General features: G+C 43.0%; 1 protein-coding gene across 1 annotated transcript in view; it reads left to right on the forward strand.

The window, feature by feature from the left end:
* The window catches only part of CFAP54 (cilia and flagella associated protein 54), a 2,285,874-nt gene that overhangs the window by 694,010 nt on the left and 1,574,393 nt on the right, over positions 1 to 17,471 (forward strand). The window contains exons 24-25 of the mRNA XM_086918163.1: positions 9,704 to 9,846; positions 14,326 to 14,473. Of these exons, the coding sequence (XP_086774289.1) occupies positions 9,704 to 9,846; positions 14,326 to 14,473 (291 nt within the window). The remainder of the gene's footprint in view (positions 1 to 9,703; positions 9,847 to 14,325; positions 14,474 to 17,471) is intronic.

Raw genomic sequence — 17,471 nt, forward strand, 5'->3', positions numbered from 1 at the left:
CGCCAGGGGGCGCGTTTGTAGAGTGGTATAAGAAGGGGGCGTGGCCTCCGGCGCGATGCCGTTTTTTTAAAAGAAGGGGGTGGTGTGGCCCCCCCTTCTTTTCCTAATAATCTTGGCTCTGGGGACCCCATCTCCAGGACCTGCCCCCAATTTTTTTTTTTAAATACAAAAATTGGGAAGGGGGCGCGTGGCCCCCCTCGCTTGGCCATAATCTGCCCCAGGGACCCCATCCCCGGGGCATGGTCATTTTTTTACTTTTTTTTGTGTTTTGGAGGGGGGCTGCCTTGCCCCCCTTCTTAGGCCATTTATGGCCCAGGTACCCCATCCCCAGGGCCAGCCTTTTTTTAAATTTATTTAAAAAAAAGTTTTCAAATTTGAGGAGGGGGGCCATGTGGCCCCTTCCCGGGCCACTAATAGCCCCGGGGACTCCATCCCCCGGTGCTGTCCCTCTCCGTTGGAGACCGCGGGCATCACCAATCCCCTCACGGTCTCACCGGCTAACTGCCTCCTACAGGAGCCGGCAATGCTTTTCTACATGGGGAGCTGCTCAGATGCAGCTCCCCCTGTGGAAAAGCAATATGCTTTGCTATTTGGAAGAGAGAGCAGGTTTCCGGCTCTCTCTTCCAAATAGCAAACTAGAGTGTCCCGGGGTGGGCACCTCGGGACACTGCAGGAGCTGGCCCTGGGGGGTGGCGGTCCCCAGGGCCATCACAAGGCTCCAGGAGTGGGGCCCGCGGCCCCCCCTCCGACCATCTGCAAAGCCCCAGGGGGTGGTGGGCCCCGGGGCTGGGGGGTCTGTCACAGACCCCCCCCAATTTAAATATTTAGTGCCCCAGGGAGGTGGCGGTCCCCAGGCGTGTGGGGGGGGGCTTGAGACCCCCCCTCACAGGGTATGTATATTTAAAAAACTAAAGCCCCGGGGGTGGTAGTTCCCCGGGGCTGCGGGGGGGGTATTGTGCCCCCCTGCAATCAAAATTTAAGTCGAGCCCCAGGGGGCTGGCGGTCCCTGGGGCTCGAGGGGCCTTAGAGGCCCCCCAACATTAAAGTATTAAGACCCGGGGTGGCGGTCCCAGGGGCTGCTGGGGGCGGTGTGCCCCCCGCAATTATTCATACTTTGCCCCGGGGGTGGTGGTCCCCGGAGAAGTGTGGGAGGGGATTGGGCCCCCCCACACTTCATTTTTACCAAGCCCCCGGGATTTGGCCCTCCCGGGGGCTAATTAAAGAGCAGGCTTTGTTTTTTTTTTGATCGGCAGGATCCGCGCACCCAGCGCGGATTTTGCCATTTTAAAAAAAATTATAATATTTTTTTTTGGCCTTGGAGGTCCTTGTGGGACCCCCAGAGCAGGCCTAGGGGGTCAGGGTGTTTCTACACTGCCCCCTTTTCGTATTTTGCGCCTTTTTTAAATTAGGTTTCTTGTGCCTTGGTTCTGCCGAGGCACAAGATGGCTGCCAACACATCCTGATTCGTAGTGTTGACCGCCAATTAGAATACAGCTCGTGCACGGCATGGTGCGCTTAGTGTGCGCGGATCCACCGCAGCCATAGATATATATGTACTTTTAATTATGATTTTCTCAGGCACTACTGAACGGATTTACACCATTTAAGCAAAAGGCACGAGTCTGAACCAAGGACTACCTCTTTGCCAAATTTGATGTAATTCCGTTCAGCAGTTCGAGCTGTAGCCGCGATGAACGGTTCCTATGGAAAATTGCATGGGGGAAACATATTTTGGGACCCTCCTTTTCTCGGCCCCCACTTCACAAATTACCCTGAGACTTTCAGGATAGGAGAGGACCGGAGCTGGCCAATAGTTTTGAAAATTTGGCGAAGATTCGTCAACCGACGCCAAAGTTATTTGAAATAGAATGTTGCGGATTTTCTATGGAAAATAGGTCCTAACTATAACTACCTACTGGCGACCGCCAGTAGGAAATATATATATATATAATCAAACAAAGTGCCCAAAGCATCAAGAGGGAACTCATCCGTGCTCAGCCATCCGGCAGTAAAATGCATCCTGCGTCTCTGCTCTAACTGTTTCCTCATGCCCTAAGCCTCTTCTTCATGGTCTGCTCTATAAATCAGGCTGAAGCTTCGCATTTAAAGCCATTTCAGGCATTTTTATGTACCATGATCGCCCCCATTGGGCGTGTGCATATGAGCAGTCTTCATTGATGCATGATGGGTATCAGAGTTCCCAAATGCGAGCCTTTCTTAGGCCACGGCCCACAGAGGCGCATATGTGATAGAAAAGGGTGCCAAAAGACTGCTGTACTTTGCACTAAAATCTCCGTTGCCCATGAAGAAGTGATTGACAGGAAACGCGTCGGCAGTACGGACAACAATCTCTCTGATGCAAGGCTTTTTCTCCCCATTGTGCGCTCCAATAAATGAATGTTGGCAATAGACTCACCTGGCGTGTGGTCTCTCTACAGCAGGCACCTTCTTGTGGTTGAATTAAAGCGGCTTGCCTGAGCAGCAGAGAGAACCCCGGCGCTGGTTCCCGGCGCTCCTGAAGCGGCGCCATATGATGCTGTTCGTGAAGGGCCAGGAGCCTGTTTTTTGGAGATAATCATGCCAGTGGGGACTTGAGCTTCAGCACCACCACCCACTGGGGTTTCAATTTTGAATATACTTGCAAGGACACGGCAACTCACTGTAGTAGAATAACGGCACTACCATCATGCCACAGGGTGGCCACGCCCACGGAGGCGGAGTATGTGAATTGAAAAGGGTGCCGAAAGACTGCTGTACTTTGCACTAAAATCTCCGTTGCCCAAGAAGAAGTGATTGACACGAAACACGTCGGCAATACGCACAACAATCTCTGTGATGCAAGGCTTTTTCTCCCCATTGTGCGCTCCAAATGAATGTTGGCAATAGACTCACCTGGCGTGAGGTCTCTTTACAGCAGGCACCTTCTCGTGACCAAGCCTGCTGGGTCAGGCGAAACGCGTCGACAGCGACTAAGAAAATAAAGAAAAGGTTTTTCCACCACGTTGTGTCGTCTCCTTCGAAAACTGGTTCGAGGTTTTGAGCGCTATATATATATATATATATATATATATATATATATATATATATATATATATATATATATATATACACACACATATATATATATTTATGTTTTTTTTTATTACAAAACATTTCCCAAGCACAGAGCAAGCACTGTATAGGCAAATCTTAAAAATGACGGATCTATACAAGCAGAGCTTGAAAAAGGTGGTGAAGTTATGGGAGTAATACCATTTTTATAAGGCTTATACAACCAATCATTGTTACCTTTTTATAAAAAGACAGGTGAAATCCTCAATTATGGGTTCATAGTTTAGGGCTCTGAGCTTACACTAGCTTGATGCTTCAAATTTCGTAAATATGTAAGTCGAGCTACAGGGAAAGTTTCTGAGATATTTCCCTGGTCAGAGGGAAGGATCTGATTCTTTTTTTTCTTAAGCTTAGATCATGAGAGAGATGGAAAGGCAAAAGCCTGGTGTTTTTGATGAGTAGTAAAAAGTTAATGATGATAATTAGGACATCATCAGCATAACGATTCAGAAAAGGGGGTGGTGATGAACAGAGTGTCTGAATTAAGTAGACCACTCTTACCCAGTCCAAAGATCAGGGCTTGATCCATCACCGTTATTTATCTCACTGCACCATCCCAGCTCAGAACCTGGCTATATGCAAATCAGTCTGTCCCTGGCCCAGTGCATCATGGGAACAGGGCAGACTAAACTACCAAGCCAATTCTTCACCAGAAAGGAGACAAGCTACCGGGGACTGGTTTCTGGCATTTCAGCCGTCTTCGGCCCGGCTTGCTTGAATCTTGATGGTGCAGTGAGAAAGGGACTCATGTCTGAGTATACCCTGCCACACCTATAGTGGCCAAAAACGATTCAGAAAAGGGGGTGGTGATGAACAGAGTGTCTGAATTAAGCAGACCACTCTTATCCAGTCCAAAGATCAGGGCTTGATCCATCACCGTTATTTATCTCACTGCACCATCCCAGCTCAGAACCTGGCTATATGCAAATCAGTCTGTCCCTGGCCCAGTGCATCATGGGAACAGGGCAGACTAAACTACCAAGCCGATTCTTCACCAGAAAGGAGACAAGCTACCGGGGACCGGTTTCTGGCATTTCAGCCGTCTTCGGCCCGGCTTGCTTGAATCCTGATGGTGCAGTGAGAAAGGGACTCATGTCTGAGTATACCCTGCCACACCTATAGTGGCCAAAAACGATTCAGAAAAGGGGGTGGTGATGAACAGAGTGTCTGAATTAAGCAGACCACTCTTACCCAGTCCAAAGATCAGGGCTTGATCCATCACCGTTATTTATCTCACTGCACCATCCCAGCTCAGAACCTGGCTATATGCAAATCAGTCTGTCCCTGGCCCAGTGCATCATGGGAACAGGGCAGACTAAACTACCAAGCCAATTCTTCACCAGAAAGGAGACAAGCTACCAGGGACCAGTTTCTGGCATTTCAGCCGTCTTCGGCCCGGCTTGCTTGAATCCTGATGGTGCAGTGAGAAAGGGACTCATGTCTGAGTATACCCTGCCACACCTATAGTGGCCAAAAACGATTCAGAAAAGGGGGTGGTGATGAACAGAGTGTCTGAATTAAGCAGACCACTCTTACCCAGTCCAAAGATCAGGGCTTGATCCATCACCGTTATTTATCTCACTGCACCATCCCAGCTCAGAACCTGGCTATATGTAAATCAGTCTGTCCCTGGACCAGTGCATCATGGGAACAGGGCAGACTAAACTACCAAGCCAATTCTTCACCAGAAAGGAGACAAGCTACCGGGGACCGGTTTCTGGCATTTCAGCCGTCTTCGGCCCGGCTTGCTTGAATCCTGATGGTGCAGTGAGAAAGGGACTCATGTCTGAGTATACCCTGCCACACCTATAGTGGCCAAAAACGATCTTTGGACTGGGTAAGAGTGGTCTGCTTAATTCAGACACTCTGTTCATCACCACCCCCTTTTTTGAATCGTTTTTGTCCACCATAAGGGTGGAAGGGTATACTCAGATGTGAGTCTCTTGCTCATTGCACCATCAGGATTCCAGCAAGCCGGGCCGAAGACGGCTGAAATGCCAGAAACCGGTCCCCGGAAGCTTGTTTCCTTCCCAGCATAAGAATTGGCTTGGTAGTTTGGTCTGCCCTGTTCCCATGATGCACTGGGCCAGGGACAGACTAATTTGCATATAGCCAGGTTCTGAGCTGGGATGGTGCAGTGAGCTAAAAAACGGTGATGGATCAAGCCCTGATCTTTGGACTGGGTAAGAGTGGTCTGCTTAATTCAGACACTCTGTTCATCACCACCCCCTTTTCTGAATCATCAGCATAAGGCAAAACTTTAGAGGTACCATTTATATAGTATTATTGATGTAGTATTGGTGGCTTTTTGTAAGGCTAGTAGGAAAAACTTTGTTTAAAGCACAGGAAGAAAGGGATACAACGGGAAGAACGGCTTTTGAGAGCAAAAATAACTGAGGATTGGTCACTTTTGGTGAGTATTGCCCAAGAGGAACTATACAGGGTTTGGATCTATTTGATAAACGGAGCCAGGAAACAAATCCACTGAAATGTGTCCCACAGAAATATGCACTTAACTCAATAGGAGGCCTTTACTGCATCTGTGGTGATCAGAGTCAGTGGGAGTTGGATTGTTTGTGCCCAGATATTAAAGTGGTTACAAGGTTAGTGTGGCATGTTGCGTCTCCACTCAAGGTAAATCCAGGTGTGCCCAGTGCTTCCATTACCATATGCAACTGGTTAGCTAGTAGTCTGGCATATATTACACTATCCTTATTGAATAGTGATATTGGCTAGTAGGCATCTACTGCTAGCTTAAGCTTACCCTTATTCAAAAAGATCATGATTCAAGGTAATTGCCAATAAGGGTGAATGTGGGTGCCCAGCATGAGATCTTAAATCACTTGAAATGTCAGAAGGAGAAGGCTGTTCTGTTTTTTGAGGTGACATGGAATTCACTAGGCAGAGTGTCTGTACCAGCTGCTTTAGCAAAAGGGGCAGCTTATATGACTGTTGATAGTTTGCCTAGACACCAATGGTTCCCATTAGAGGAAGCTTTAAAGCCTATGCTTCTTTGGCCTAACAAATGTACCTACATACACATGCAAGAAAGCGATTGTATTTGCTGTATAATATTTGGTCACTTATTAAAAAAAAAAATTGTTAGGTGCTCCAAAAAACAGCGCAGTGATAGTGAATAGTGACAGAGCACAATAGGGCTCTAGTGCGATTTACAAAAGCAAGAAACAACACTGTTGACTAGGTAGTAATTCTATTTTTGTTAACTTATAATACAGTTTGTAAACACTACAATTGTCAGTCAACAGGTGAGTATGTTTACATTTCAAACTTTAGAAGTGTTTCCACAGGGTCTTCATCAGGACAGTTTTGGTAGCAATCTTACACATAAAGTTATAAAGGTAGTCAGGAATAGCCTTTCAAGAAAAGTTCCTCAAAATCAGACAACATTGCAAATCCTCTTTACGGATCTAGAATGATTGGAAGGATTGTCATTTCCTTCAAACTGCAAATATCATCTCGCATCAGTGTGATATACATGCCCTTATTGGCAGTGTGACTGAAGACAGTCTGTGTAAAAATGGGATCACAACAGGCCCAGTAGAGATAAAGGAAGCATTTTCTAATGCAAGGCCTCACTTCCTCTCCATGAAAGAGTCAAAGTTATCAATGAAATTGTGGGTTAACAAGCACCCATATTCCAAACAGTTTTTGCTGGTGTTCCTCTTATCAACAGCCATAAAGTAGGCATGTGGGTAACACCTCACACCTGCCAAGCACTGTTGCCAGGATACCAAGGCTAGAGTGGAGTTTAAAGTACACAGGGAGTGCTGCTTAACCCTTTCCTGTAAGGCGCCCCCATTCCAATATCTGCTTTTATTATTGTTGGTACTGTCCAGTCATAATTCTACCTTATAAATTTATGGAAGAACCGGTGGTGGTAACGAAATTGTTACCTATAAATACAGGCCTCCAACAGTGATATATTTCATACATTTACATACAACCCTACTTTCTCTCCCATTTTACCAGGTTCTACTGTATTATTTACCTTTGTCGCTGTGTTTTCAAATCTTGAAGCCATGAAGCCTCTATAAGAGCCTTTTCAACCTACCACCTGGTTTTTACGGGATCAGCTAAAGTGGTGGACGCAGAACTCTATTGCGTGAATTTGCTAAAAAATTGTTAAATGACACTAATATTTAATATTACTATAGAGGACTTCTAAATAATGATGGGAATGTGAATTTATAATGGATACAAATGTTGGCATGTAACTTTTTCTTCTGAAGCAAGGTCTATAGCAGCCTCATAGCTATGAGGAGATATGCATTCTTAGGCCTTTCAGACTTTTCTCCTGACATATTGGCTAAGTTACAATACATGCCTTCTGATGGTTGAAATTGTTTGGAGATAAAGTAGACAATACCTTATATAAACTGAGATTCAAGACAGATGGCTGACTTATTAGGTTGAACATCTGCACCAAAGATGTTCATTATTGTGCTGCATGCAGAACATTGCCTACTAGTCCTCAGCAGAGGTAGAGATATGGGTGTGATAAGGGAAGAGGTGTGGCGCTGCGGCCAGGGTGACTGACACCGGCTGCTGGGGCTCACTGTTCGATCCCGGACACCGGCGGCAGGTCAGCCCAGCACCATGTGACTCTGGGCAATTTCTCGCTTAAAGTTCCCGATGGCCCCCAGTGCCGGGATGCCTCCGGGTAGCTGTGCGCGTTACAAATACTGGATTTACATTGACATAAATCTTTTCAAAGACAGCTACAGTAAACACAAGTCTGTAAGAGCTCATTTACATTGGAGAGCATTATACAAAAAAGGCTCCCAGTAGATGACAAACATAAATGCACAAGTGAAGCCTGCATGAGAAGGCAGTACACCAATGTGATGGTATATAAAAATAAAATTCTTACAAGAAAAAGAAGTGACCCATTTTCCATACCAGAGAATTTCCAAAGTAGTGACCATTGGTTGATGTATATATGGCTTTCGCAGTCAGTTCAGTGTGTTCATGCTTTGCCCATTAACCGATAAAGCAGCTAGTTCAGAAAAGATTTGAAACATTTCAGGCAGCAATGATTCTGGAATCCCATGCTGCCTATGGAGAGGATGATATTTAGATGTCCTTCCCCTCCACTGTGCAGATCTATGAAGGTTACTTGTATTTCCCTCTATTTAGTCACACTAAGGAGACCATTCATATTGTAACGGCCTCTAGCAAAAAACAAGGCATCTGACAGAGTGATATTTCCGGGTTATGCTTTCTTCGATGTGGTAATGTATGTTTTGGTTGATACCAGCTTGTTTGGTACCAAGAATTTATATATCAACAGTAGTAGGATCAGGATCATTTGGACTGTCTTTCTGGTGTTTTGTTGGGAGTATTAAATAAGGCTAAAGATGGTCTGCAAATATCCATTGTGAACAGCTACTTCATGTGATTGTCTGATTTATATGAGCAAATATAAGAAACATATTTTGGGGAGATTTCAGCTGTTTCTGTTTAAAGAACCTGGTGAATTAATATTCACGAGTTCCTTAAAAACCAGTGCAGTAGCATTTTAACTGGTTTTAGCTTCGTTGATGGGATGACCATGACATGAATTATGTAACTCTTAAGATGTGTTCTTCTGGTATCATTTTCTACAACAATTATGGTGGGTTGATTCAGTCATTGTTAGCTGATTTGCCATTATGTGTACCTAAGTTTGTGAGTAATTTTCACCAAATCAGTGTTTGCTTCAGCCCGGTTCTAAAAACTTCCATAAACTATCATTACACATTCTATGAGAGGAAGCATAACTAAAATAACATTTTGAAAGGGTTGTGTTACCAAAACAAAAATTTGGTAAGAGGATTATTAAGCCTGTTCTGCATTATTTTGTAAAACCATACCTCCTAGATTTAGATATTACTTTAGGGTTTCCTTAGGAAGATTTGTGATTCAATACAGTGTGTTTCTTTGTGCTATTCTAGGTCACGCCACCTACAATGTATAGAATAACTAGGGAATATTTCACTCACCGAGAATGTACAAAGAGACTCAAAAGAAAAGGTTACATACTTTAAGTATTATTGTTTCTGAGGTATACTCTGTACCGCTTCTACACCCTTCCTATAATAGAGTATTGGATATTCTGTATAACTATGTGGTTGGAATTATGTAGAAGCGGATGGGATTGGGCTAACATTTCTACCATAGTGCGTTGGTGCATCACATCACTTGCACAATATCCTGTGATCTAACCGCCTCGCCTTAGTGTTTAGAAAGCAGGCAAAAATGCTTCAAACATAAATAGCAAGGAAGTGCCCATCAGAACTAATGATACTCAATATATATAACTTTGTATTCTCTACAATGCTATATGAACATTAAGCTATAAATCCACCTACACAGTCCTAGTTTCTTTTCAACAATTTCCTTAAAAAAGAAAGTGCTTGTATAGATTTTGCAGAAACATACTGAGTGGATGAATTTAATGGTACTCAATCAATTCACTTGCAGCATATTAATTTGCGAATCTCTAAAAGATTGTAAGGGTCATTGAATGTAAGGGAATCTGTTAATATGTTCTTTACATTTATTTGAATTGCTCATTTCTGTTTTTTTGTAGATGGCCTATCAAAGGGGTAACTATAAAGTTGTCAAGAAAGCATTCTCAGTGTTGTGGGATCATTTTGTCTCAACCTCCATAAAATCATCTCCTGAAGATGCAGTTGACAATGCAAACAACATATTCAGTTTCTCTAATCAGAGGTACTTTGGAAACATATTTTAACAAAACCCATTTGTTGAGTTTTTGGTATTATTCTTCAAAAGGTAAAGCATGTGCAAAGTCTGTTGATCTTCCTTCACAATTTTTCTTCTCTCATGTGATTGACACCAGTTTACAGTCTATGAAGGGTGAAAGGTAACAGCAAATAAATGGGTGAATGGCTGAGGTGAAGGGATTTCATGTAGCTGTTTCATAAATATTCATTTTGCGGGTCATGGCTTTATGATTCTTTGCCTATGACTGGGTGTATGGGGATGTAACCTTTCACTTGATCCTGAACTCACCAGAAGCCATTTGCCCCTGGCATACATTCTGCCTCTGGACCCAGTGCAAAAACCACAGTTGATGGACAGAATGCAGAACAATGTCATACATTCACCCCAGTACAGAGATCTGGGCCTAAATCCATCCATTGGACTCCACACCACCCCAGTTCAGACATGGCCATATGCAAATCAGTCTGACCCTGTGCCTCATGGGAACAGTCCAGCCCGAACTGCCAAGCCATGCCTTCCCTGGACCGGAAACAAGCTTCCGAGGACTGGTTTCTGACATTCCAGCCGTCTTCAGCCCGGCTTGCTTGAATCCAGTAGTGTGGCATCGTTTTTTTGCACCAGGGCAGTCAGAACACCATCATTATTCTTCCAAGAGGCTACAGGTTTATAGATGCGTCCAAGTGACAAGGGCACTTTGTTTCCAGTCTTGGACCTCTCTTTAGGAAGGCAATTCATTTTTGTATGTGTAGTTCTGGTTCTTTTTAACTGTACAATACGCCTAATAACCATTGATCCTCAAAAGAAGTCATAGAATAGATTACCTGATGTCCAGAAGATAACAGGTTGTATGGTAACTTTCCCACAGGACTGAATGATGCATCCATAGGTCGCTGGACGACTGATGTCTGCTTCTCTAGTCATTCATGGGCAAAATACCTTGCACCAAGCCTTCATGTAAGCCAGGATAATATTGACGATAAGCTAAATTAAAGTGTTTTATACTATGATATGTATGTAAATCATAGGTCAACATTTTAGATCCTAGCAGCACTGATTGCACCTTTTTTCTTTGAGGATAAGAAACTATGCACCTTTGAGTTGGCTAATAGTGTCACCTGTTACTTACAGAACTACAAAGTAGAAGCAGTATGCTGTAACAAACACTTTTGTTTCTGATAATATGTCTCATTAAGGTTTGTTAAAAGGAACTGGAATAAATGTTTCTAATCACTTGCATTTTGCATTGTTTATTTTCAAATCATTATTATATGCTCTTGAAGGTACTAACCCCTTAAAGTAGTTGACTGTGTGGCTATTACTAATGTTGTGAGAATTAAAGTTGTTGATGCATTCTCTTTTGTACCTTCCAACGGCAGTCTTTTATTTGGATAAGTCAACCCTGAAACAAATGAAAATGCCCTGTCATAAGAGGTGAATCCTTTGCTTTACACATTATCTTCTTACCTGTTTTCTGTAACTCTCCATGGGGATTAAATGGCAAGTCTCTACTTTGGAATTTACCATGAATTATCAGAATTTTAACAAACTAATCATTTGGTTTCTTGAAATTTATAAAACTTTGTCTTAACTCTGCTCAAACTATAGATTTCTTCAGCTGGGAAATCTTACAAGTATGTTTTGTGTCCTCTGATGGTAAGCCATTTAATAAAATCCTTCCCTAGAAAGTCCTGATTTCCCCAAAAGCCAAGAACTGCATAAAATAGGAGGTTAACCAGAGGTCCCTGTCACTAGCCCATGCCTTTTTAACCTATAAAAGCTGCCACAATTTGTGTAGAGGAAATGCAGCTTTAACTTTCCATCAAGGAGCACGTTTTCTCAATGTCCCCTGTGTTTGAAAGAGATTTTTGTAGCAGAAGTGATGTGTACTGTTAAACCTAGTATTGTTTGCTATCAAAAAGGAAGCCTCTCATGTTTGCAAGCAACACTGGCCACACTAATTCCAGGTGTAGTAGAGTTAGTCCTAAAGGGTGAAAGCAGATCATTTGATTATCAGCTCTGCCTCATGGTCAGGAAGAACAGCTTGCTATTTATGGGTTCTGCATCTTGGTCAATGAAGCTTCAAAAGTCATCATAAAAAGAATTGCAGTCATGACTGGTTTGGCAGATTCCATTTTCCCTTATCTGGACAAATGGCTAGAAAAAATACCTTCCAGAGATAAATTGTTAAAGGAACTTTAATCAACCTTGGTGGATTTGAGCCACAACTTTGCTATCTTGCTGATGGATGAGTATTTATTTGTGATGAATTTCACTTCCCCTTCGGCCACCTACAACTTGGCAGAACTCCTCAACAATCTCTCCCAATACTTCAGCAACAAAATCACTGTCATTTACAGCAACATCAAGCCACAACCGGACCTGCCAGACCTCATCAAAGCAAACCTGACGGACCTCGCTAAACGCCAACAGATGTTATCCAAAGAACCAATGCTAACAACATTGGCCATCATTACCCCAGAAGAAACTAACGCTACCATGAAATCCATATACTCAGGGGCTCCATAGGACCCGTGCCCCCACAATACCTTCTCCATAGGACTGCAACTCATCGGTGCCATACTCACGCCCGTTTTGAATGCCTCCACCTCTTCTGCGACATTCCCAGATTCTTGGAAACATGCAATTATTCAAGAAACCTTCTGCTGACCCTTCAACGCTTGCCAAATAACAATCTCAGTGCTACCCTTCCTAGTCAAGGTATTCTAGAAAATCATCAACAGACACCTCACCAAATACCTCAATGACCACAAACTCCTCGACACTACTCAGTCTGGTTTCAGAGCATACGACATATGGAAACTGCCCTCATCGGCACCAAAAATGACATCTGGATGACTCTGCACAGAGAAGACACAGTTGCTTTCATCCTCCTGGACCCCTCTGCAGCATCTGACTTGGTCTCCCGCCCCATCGTCATCCAGAGCATACATGTCATTGGAATCACCTAGTCAGTCAGGTTGGCACCGTATTTCTCGTGCACTTGCAACCTCATCTGCGAGTTGTGCAAGGATCTTCCCTGAACCCAACCCTCTTCAAGGCAAACATGATCCCTCTGGCCAGCATCATCTGCACACACATCAACATCCTCTCCAAAGCCGATGACACACAACTCATTCTCTTCCTCATGGACAAGATATCCAGTATCAGGTTCAAGGTCAAAAGCTGAATGACTGAAATCACCAACTGGAGGAAGACAAACTATCTAAAGCGGAACATTAACAAGACCAACATTTTGATCTTCGGGAACAGCTTGTCACTGTGGAACTCCATCTGGTGGGCAACAAAGCTTGGCCCGGCACCCATCCCCCTACATCCACGTCAAGAAATTCAGGATCATGATCAACAGCAAACTTGGCTTGACCACCCAAGTCCAAACTGTCACTGCCTCATACTTCCATACCCTGAAGTTGTTGAGGATATACTGGCCCAGCATACCTCAACAATCAAATATGTTTTTGCAAACCTTCCAGACACCTCTGCTCATCCGGACTCCTACATACACACATCGAATTGCATACTGTAATCCAGATCCAGCGGTTGAGCCTTCTCCTACATGTCTTCTAAATCGTGAACCTACCTGTCACTACACTACTACTAAGAGCCTCGTCCTCACTTCTTGAACACCATAAAAAGCTGAAGTCCTGGCATTTTGAGTAGTTCCACTAGGTCCTAGGTTTGTCTAGACTCTCATCTGATCAGCGCCAGGATAGCCTCCTGGGTGATAGTGCGCTCTACAAGCCAACATAACATAACATGACATAACATACATAACAGATTTTTGGTGTTATGGCTGCGCTTCATATGCACTGTTTGGAAATTCTCTTTGACCAAGGCTTTCTCTATAGCAGACAGCGATAAATTGTGATACGGCATATGGGTCAGTGGGAAATAAGAGAATAGGAAGCGTTTTATTAAATGGTCGACTTTTTAAATGGTACTAGGAAGCAATGACAGCGGGTTCTTGAAATGGAGTAATGTGTTACTAGGATTGTGGATGGAATACTAAAATTCAAATGGGAATATCTCAGCTGATTGGTTGAGTAAGATATATTTATTCTAATCAAGGAAAAAAATCAAGGCATAATAAGGGACTTATTTAGAGTTTAGTGGACTGGATACTTCATCACTAACTTAGCTGCTCTCCTTTCCTCATTATTACAGTGGCACTTGTAATATGGCGCATAGGATATCCATCACGTTTGTAACGGGGTAATTTGTCCGCCAAACTCTAAAAAAGGCCCAAAGTCCTTTCACTTGACAAGATTGTGGAGGCATGGTTAGACTGTTTCAGTCAAACAAAAAAATCAACACGTGGAACAGTGCATATTTACAAAAAGTTATGGTCTACATGTTACTGTAATTCAGGAACTGGTTTTGCATATTTAACAGTCAACTCATAATTTACATTTCCTAAGCCTTTATTTTGTTTTTCTTGCTGCACAGGATGTCCATGGACGCTGTGTCACATGCCTCTCCTGTTCTTCTGCAACTCTTTCTAAGGAGTATTTTTATTGCTAATGATGTCAGTGTAAAAGAAGGTGCACTCTTTTGTGACCGTCTGTGTACAAACGGGAGTCTATACAAGTGGCAAGTACGTGAATAGTTTCATGTCTATCCTACCTCATACTATTGTGATTGGAATTACGAATATGACATGGATGTATGTACTGTAAAATCCTTTATTATGATGATGCTTTATAAAATGTGACATAAACATCTTATTCTAAAGGTAAAATGAATTATTCTCAACATGGGAGTACTGTTGTGGAAAGATATGAGTATGTTCTTGCCAGGCTTTTTCCCTAACTCCTTGCATGCTCAAGGATTCCCAAACATCATTATTGGTGAGAGTGCATTCCACCCATATTAACCGGTAATAGGTACTCTATCTGTTATTGGAAATAGGCCTCTTAACCTCCTTGACTCTTAAGGTTGCAGTGGACTTGCAGTCAAGTTTTCTCTCAAAGGTGAGGGAGAGGGTTATGTTGGGGTACAATATAACACAATAAAAATGTGAATGTCCAAGCCGGGTTTTAGGTTTTATTAATATCAAAGAAATCTATAAATATATTTAAAGTATAAAATGTAATAAAGATCAAATGGTGAAAAGCAAACAAGGCGCAGTAAACGAAAGAGATGATAATGCAACACAATATAATGAAAAAATCAGTATCAGGAACTATGAATAATTTATACTGTCGGCAATCACTAAATAATTGCTAAAACCTGGACGCTTCTTGAAATGAAAAATGCCACAAAACACCAATGTAGTTTCTCTTACAATTAAGTGAGTTGAAACAATGTTTTAAACCTCCATTTTTAGGTCTCGACTACAGCATTGCTTTAGCAATGCTTGTTTGTCGAGATTATAGTAAGGCTTTCAAAAGTCTACCCAAACTGCGGATTGGGTACAGTTCATGTGAGCCAGGTGCATGCACAACGCCAGCCACATCGCACACCATACCATTAGTCTGAGCCTCGGCATCAGACTTCAAAGGAATCCGCTCCCCTGCCCCCCCTTCAGACTTCAAAGGAATGCGCTCCCCCGCCGCTGTCACAGCAATGCCGAGAGCTTGTTTTCGAGGGTTATTATCATTGAAAAGAGGCTGGCACTTACCAAGTGGAGGGTGTGCAATTAGGTGTGTGGACAGATACCCCGTGTGCGCCGACGCTTATGCCTTCGTTCTGAGACCATATGACTTCAAACATGGCCTAACAATCATCACAATGTTGGTGAAAAACACATTTAAAGTTTAGACACAAGCGACAACATACACTAAAGTCACAGGCTCCAGTTGAAATTCGCGAAACCCAGGACCCCCTGACAGATTCTGAGCCCCCACCATCCATGTTTCTTTCTTCCGGTGCCTCTGCGTGCGGTGGTAGCGCACGCTGACCTCCCCACGGTTATAGCCACTGTTCTGTAGGTTACAGAGGCGTTTTAAGCATAGAAATATTTTATCACAGCTCAGGCAACCTAGAACATTGACGCCCCGTGTTTTTGTTTACGAATGTAGCGTGAAAGAAACCTAGTAGGGATTTCGCTAGGCAGTCAGAAAAACAGCTATTTATTATTTTTTGATCACCTTTTTTTTCTCCTTTTTGAAAATGAGGAATGAGGCTGTAAAAACCCGTTGTAACAACGAACAAAGGTTTTAAGGTTCTCTAGTTTACCGTGAAATCCCCACCCAGTACGTCGCAGGCGCCGCTCTCCGTTTGCTATGAAGATTAATGCACGTGCAACACAGACACAAAGGCGGGCTTCAGAGGACCCGCGCGCGCAGCCTCCAGACCAGCTGGTGTAAAGAGGCCTTTGCCCAGAGGCTTTATTGCTGCCGAGTGAGATGAGTATGCTACTTGGCAGATCAAAGCTCCGGAGAAATTGTCCCATCATGACTTGTAGGAAGATTTACATTTTAATGTCTACTACTACCCCGGTCAGCCCTTATAATATATTCGATTTAACAGCTAGGAGTACCGTTTGCATTTGTTTCTTTTTTTGTCAACGTTTATCATTTGGCTTTATGGTAAATTATTTATTTTGGTTTTTCTGTGATTCAAAGGTGATCCTGAGGAATGGCAGAGCAGTACAGAAACTAGCATATGAACACAACATTTCACTAAAACTAGCACAGATAATTTTGATGTACAGATTAGGATATTGGAACTTTCAGGGTGTAACTGAAGGTTTTTAGGTAAGAGGGAGAGGTATGAACGTATAATACATTGAGGACGGTAGAAAGAAGGGGCAGGTGTACTGCACTGGATGGAGGCTTGGAGGTAAATATAGCAAAAAGAATATTGAATATTTATTAATATGGCAGGTTTGTTTCTGAAATTGGCCATCTGATTACACTGGAACTCTTCAGTGCGCGAGTGTTGGTTTGGGTGCGTAATCTGCATACTCGAATTCATCTCATTTGTATAAAGAGTGGCATGATGAGTTGACCAAGAGCATACCATTCACCACTAGGTGCTTAGAGTTAGTAGTGCTGGGAGTGAGCCACTGTTAATGGCTATATGAACAACTTCTTATGCGCAGGAACTTCTAGGCAAATGTTAGGCTGCAAGTGAATGAATAAAAGAGCATATTGGTTATTAATGTTTATTTAGGGTGTTCAACCTACCGTTAATATATTTCAGCAATTAATCAGATAAATAGCCAAAGGAGAAGTTTTTAAACAATTCGACATTACACGGCTTTCCAAGGTGAATTGTTTCAGCACAACCTTCACCTAACAGCGTTGCTCTTACCACGTCTAGCAGATGATGGTGGAGTTGTGTGATTCTTAACACTATTGACGTCCAAGGTATCTAATTTATACTTTTCCACGATTTGCCCAGTGGTCTGACAAGGGATTCTCGTAAGGCTTTTAAATGAGGCTTGCGTTTCTGGTAGCCCTACACCAAAAACGCCCTCACTCTATCTATCGCCCTCACTCTATCTATCTCCCTCACTCTATCTATCTATCTATCTATCTATCTATCTATCTATCTATCTATCTATCTATCTATCTATCTATCTATCTATCTATCTATCTATCTATCTATCTATATCTATTTATCTCTTGCCCTCCCTCTATCTATCG

Source organism: Lissotriton vulgaris, chromosome 1_1 (genome assembly GCF_964263255.1).
Source record: "Lissotriton vulgaris chromosome 1_1, aLisVul1.2, whole genome shotgun sequence".
Taxonomy (NCBI): domain Eukaryota; kingdom Metazoa; phylum Chordata; class Amphibia; order Caudata; family Salamandridae; genus Lissotriton; species Lissotriton vulgaris.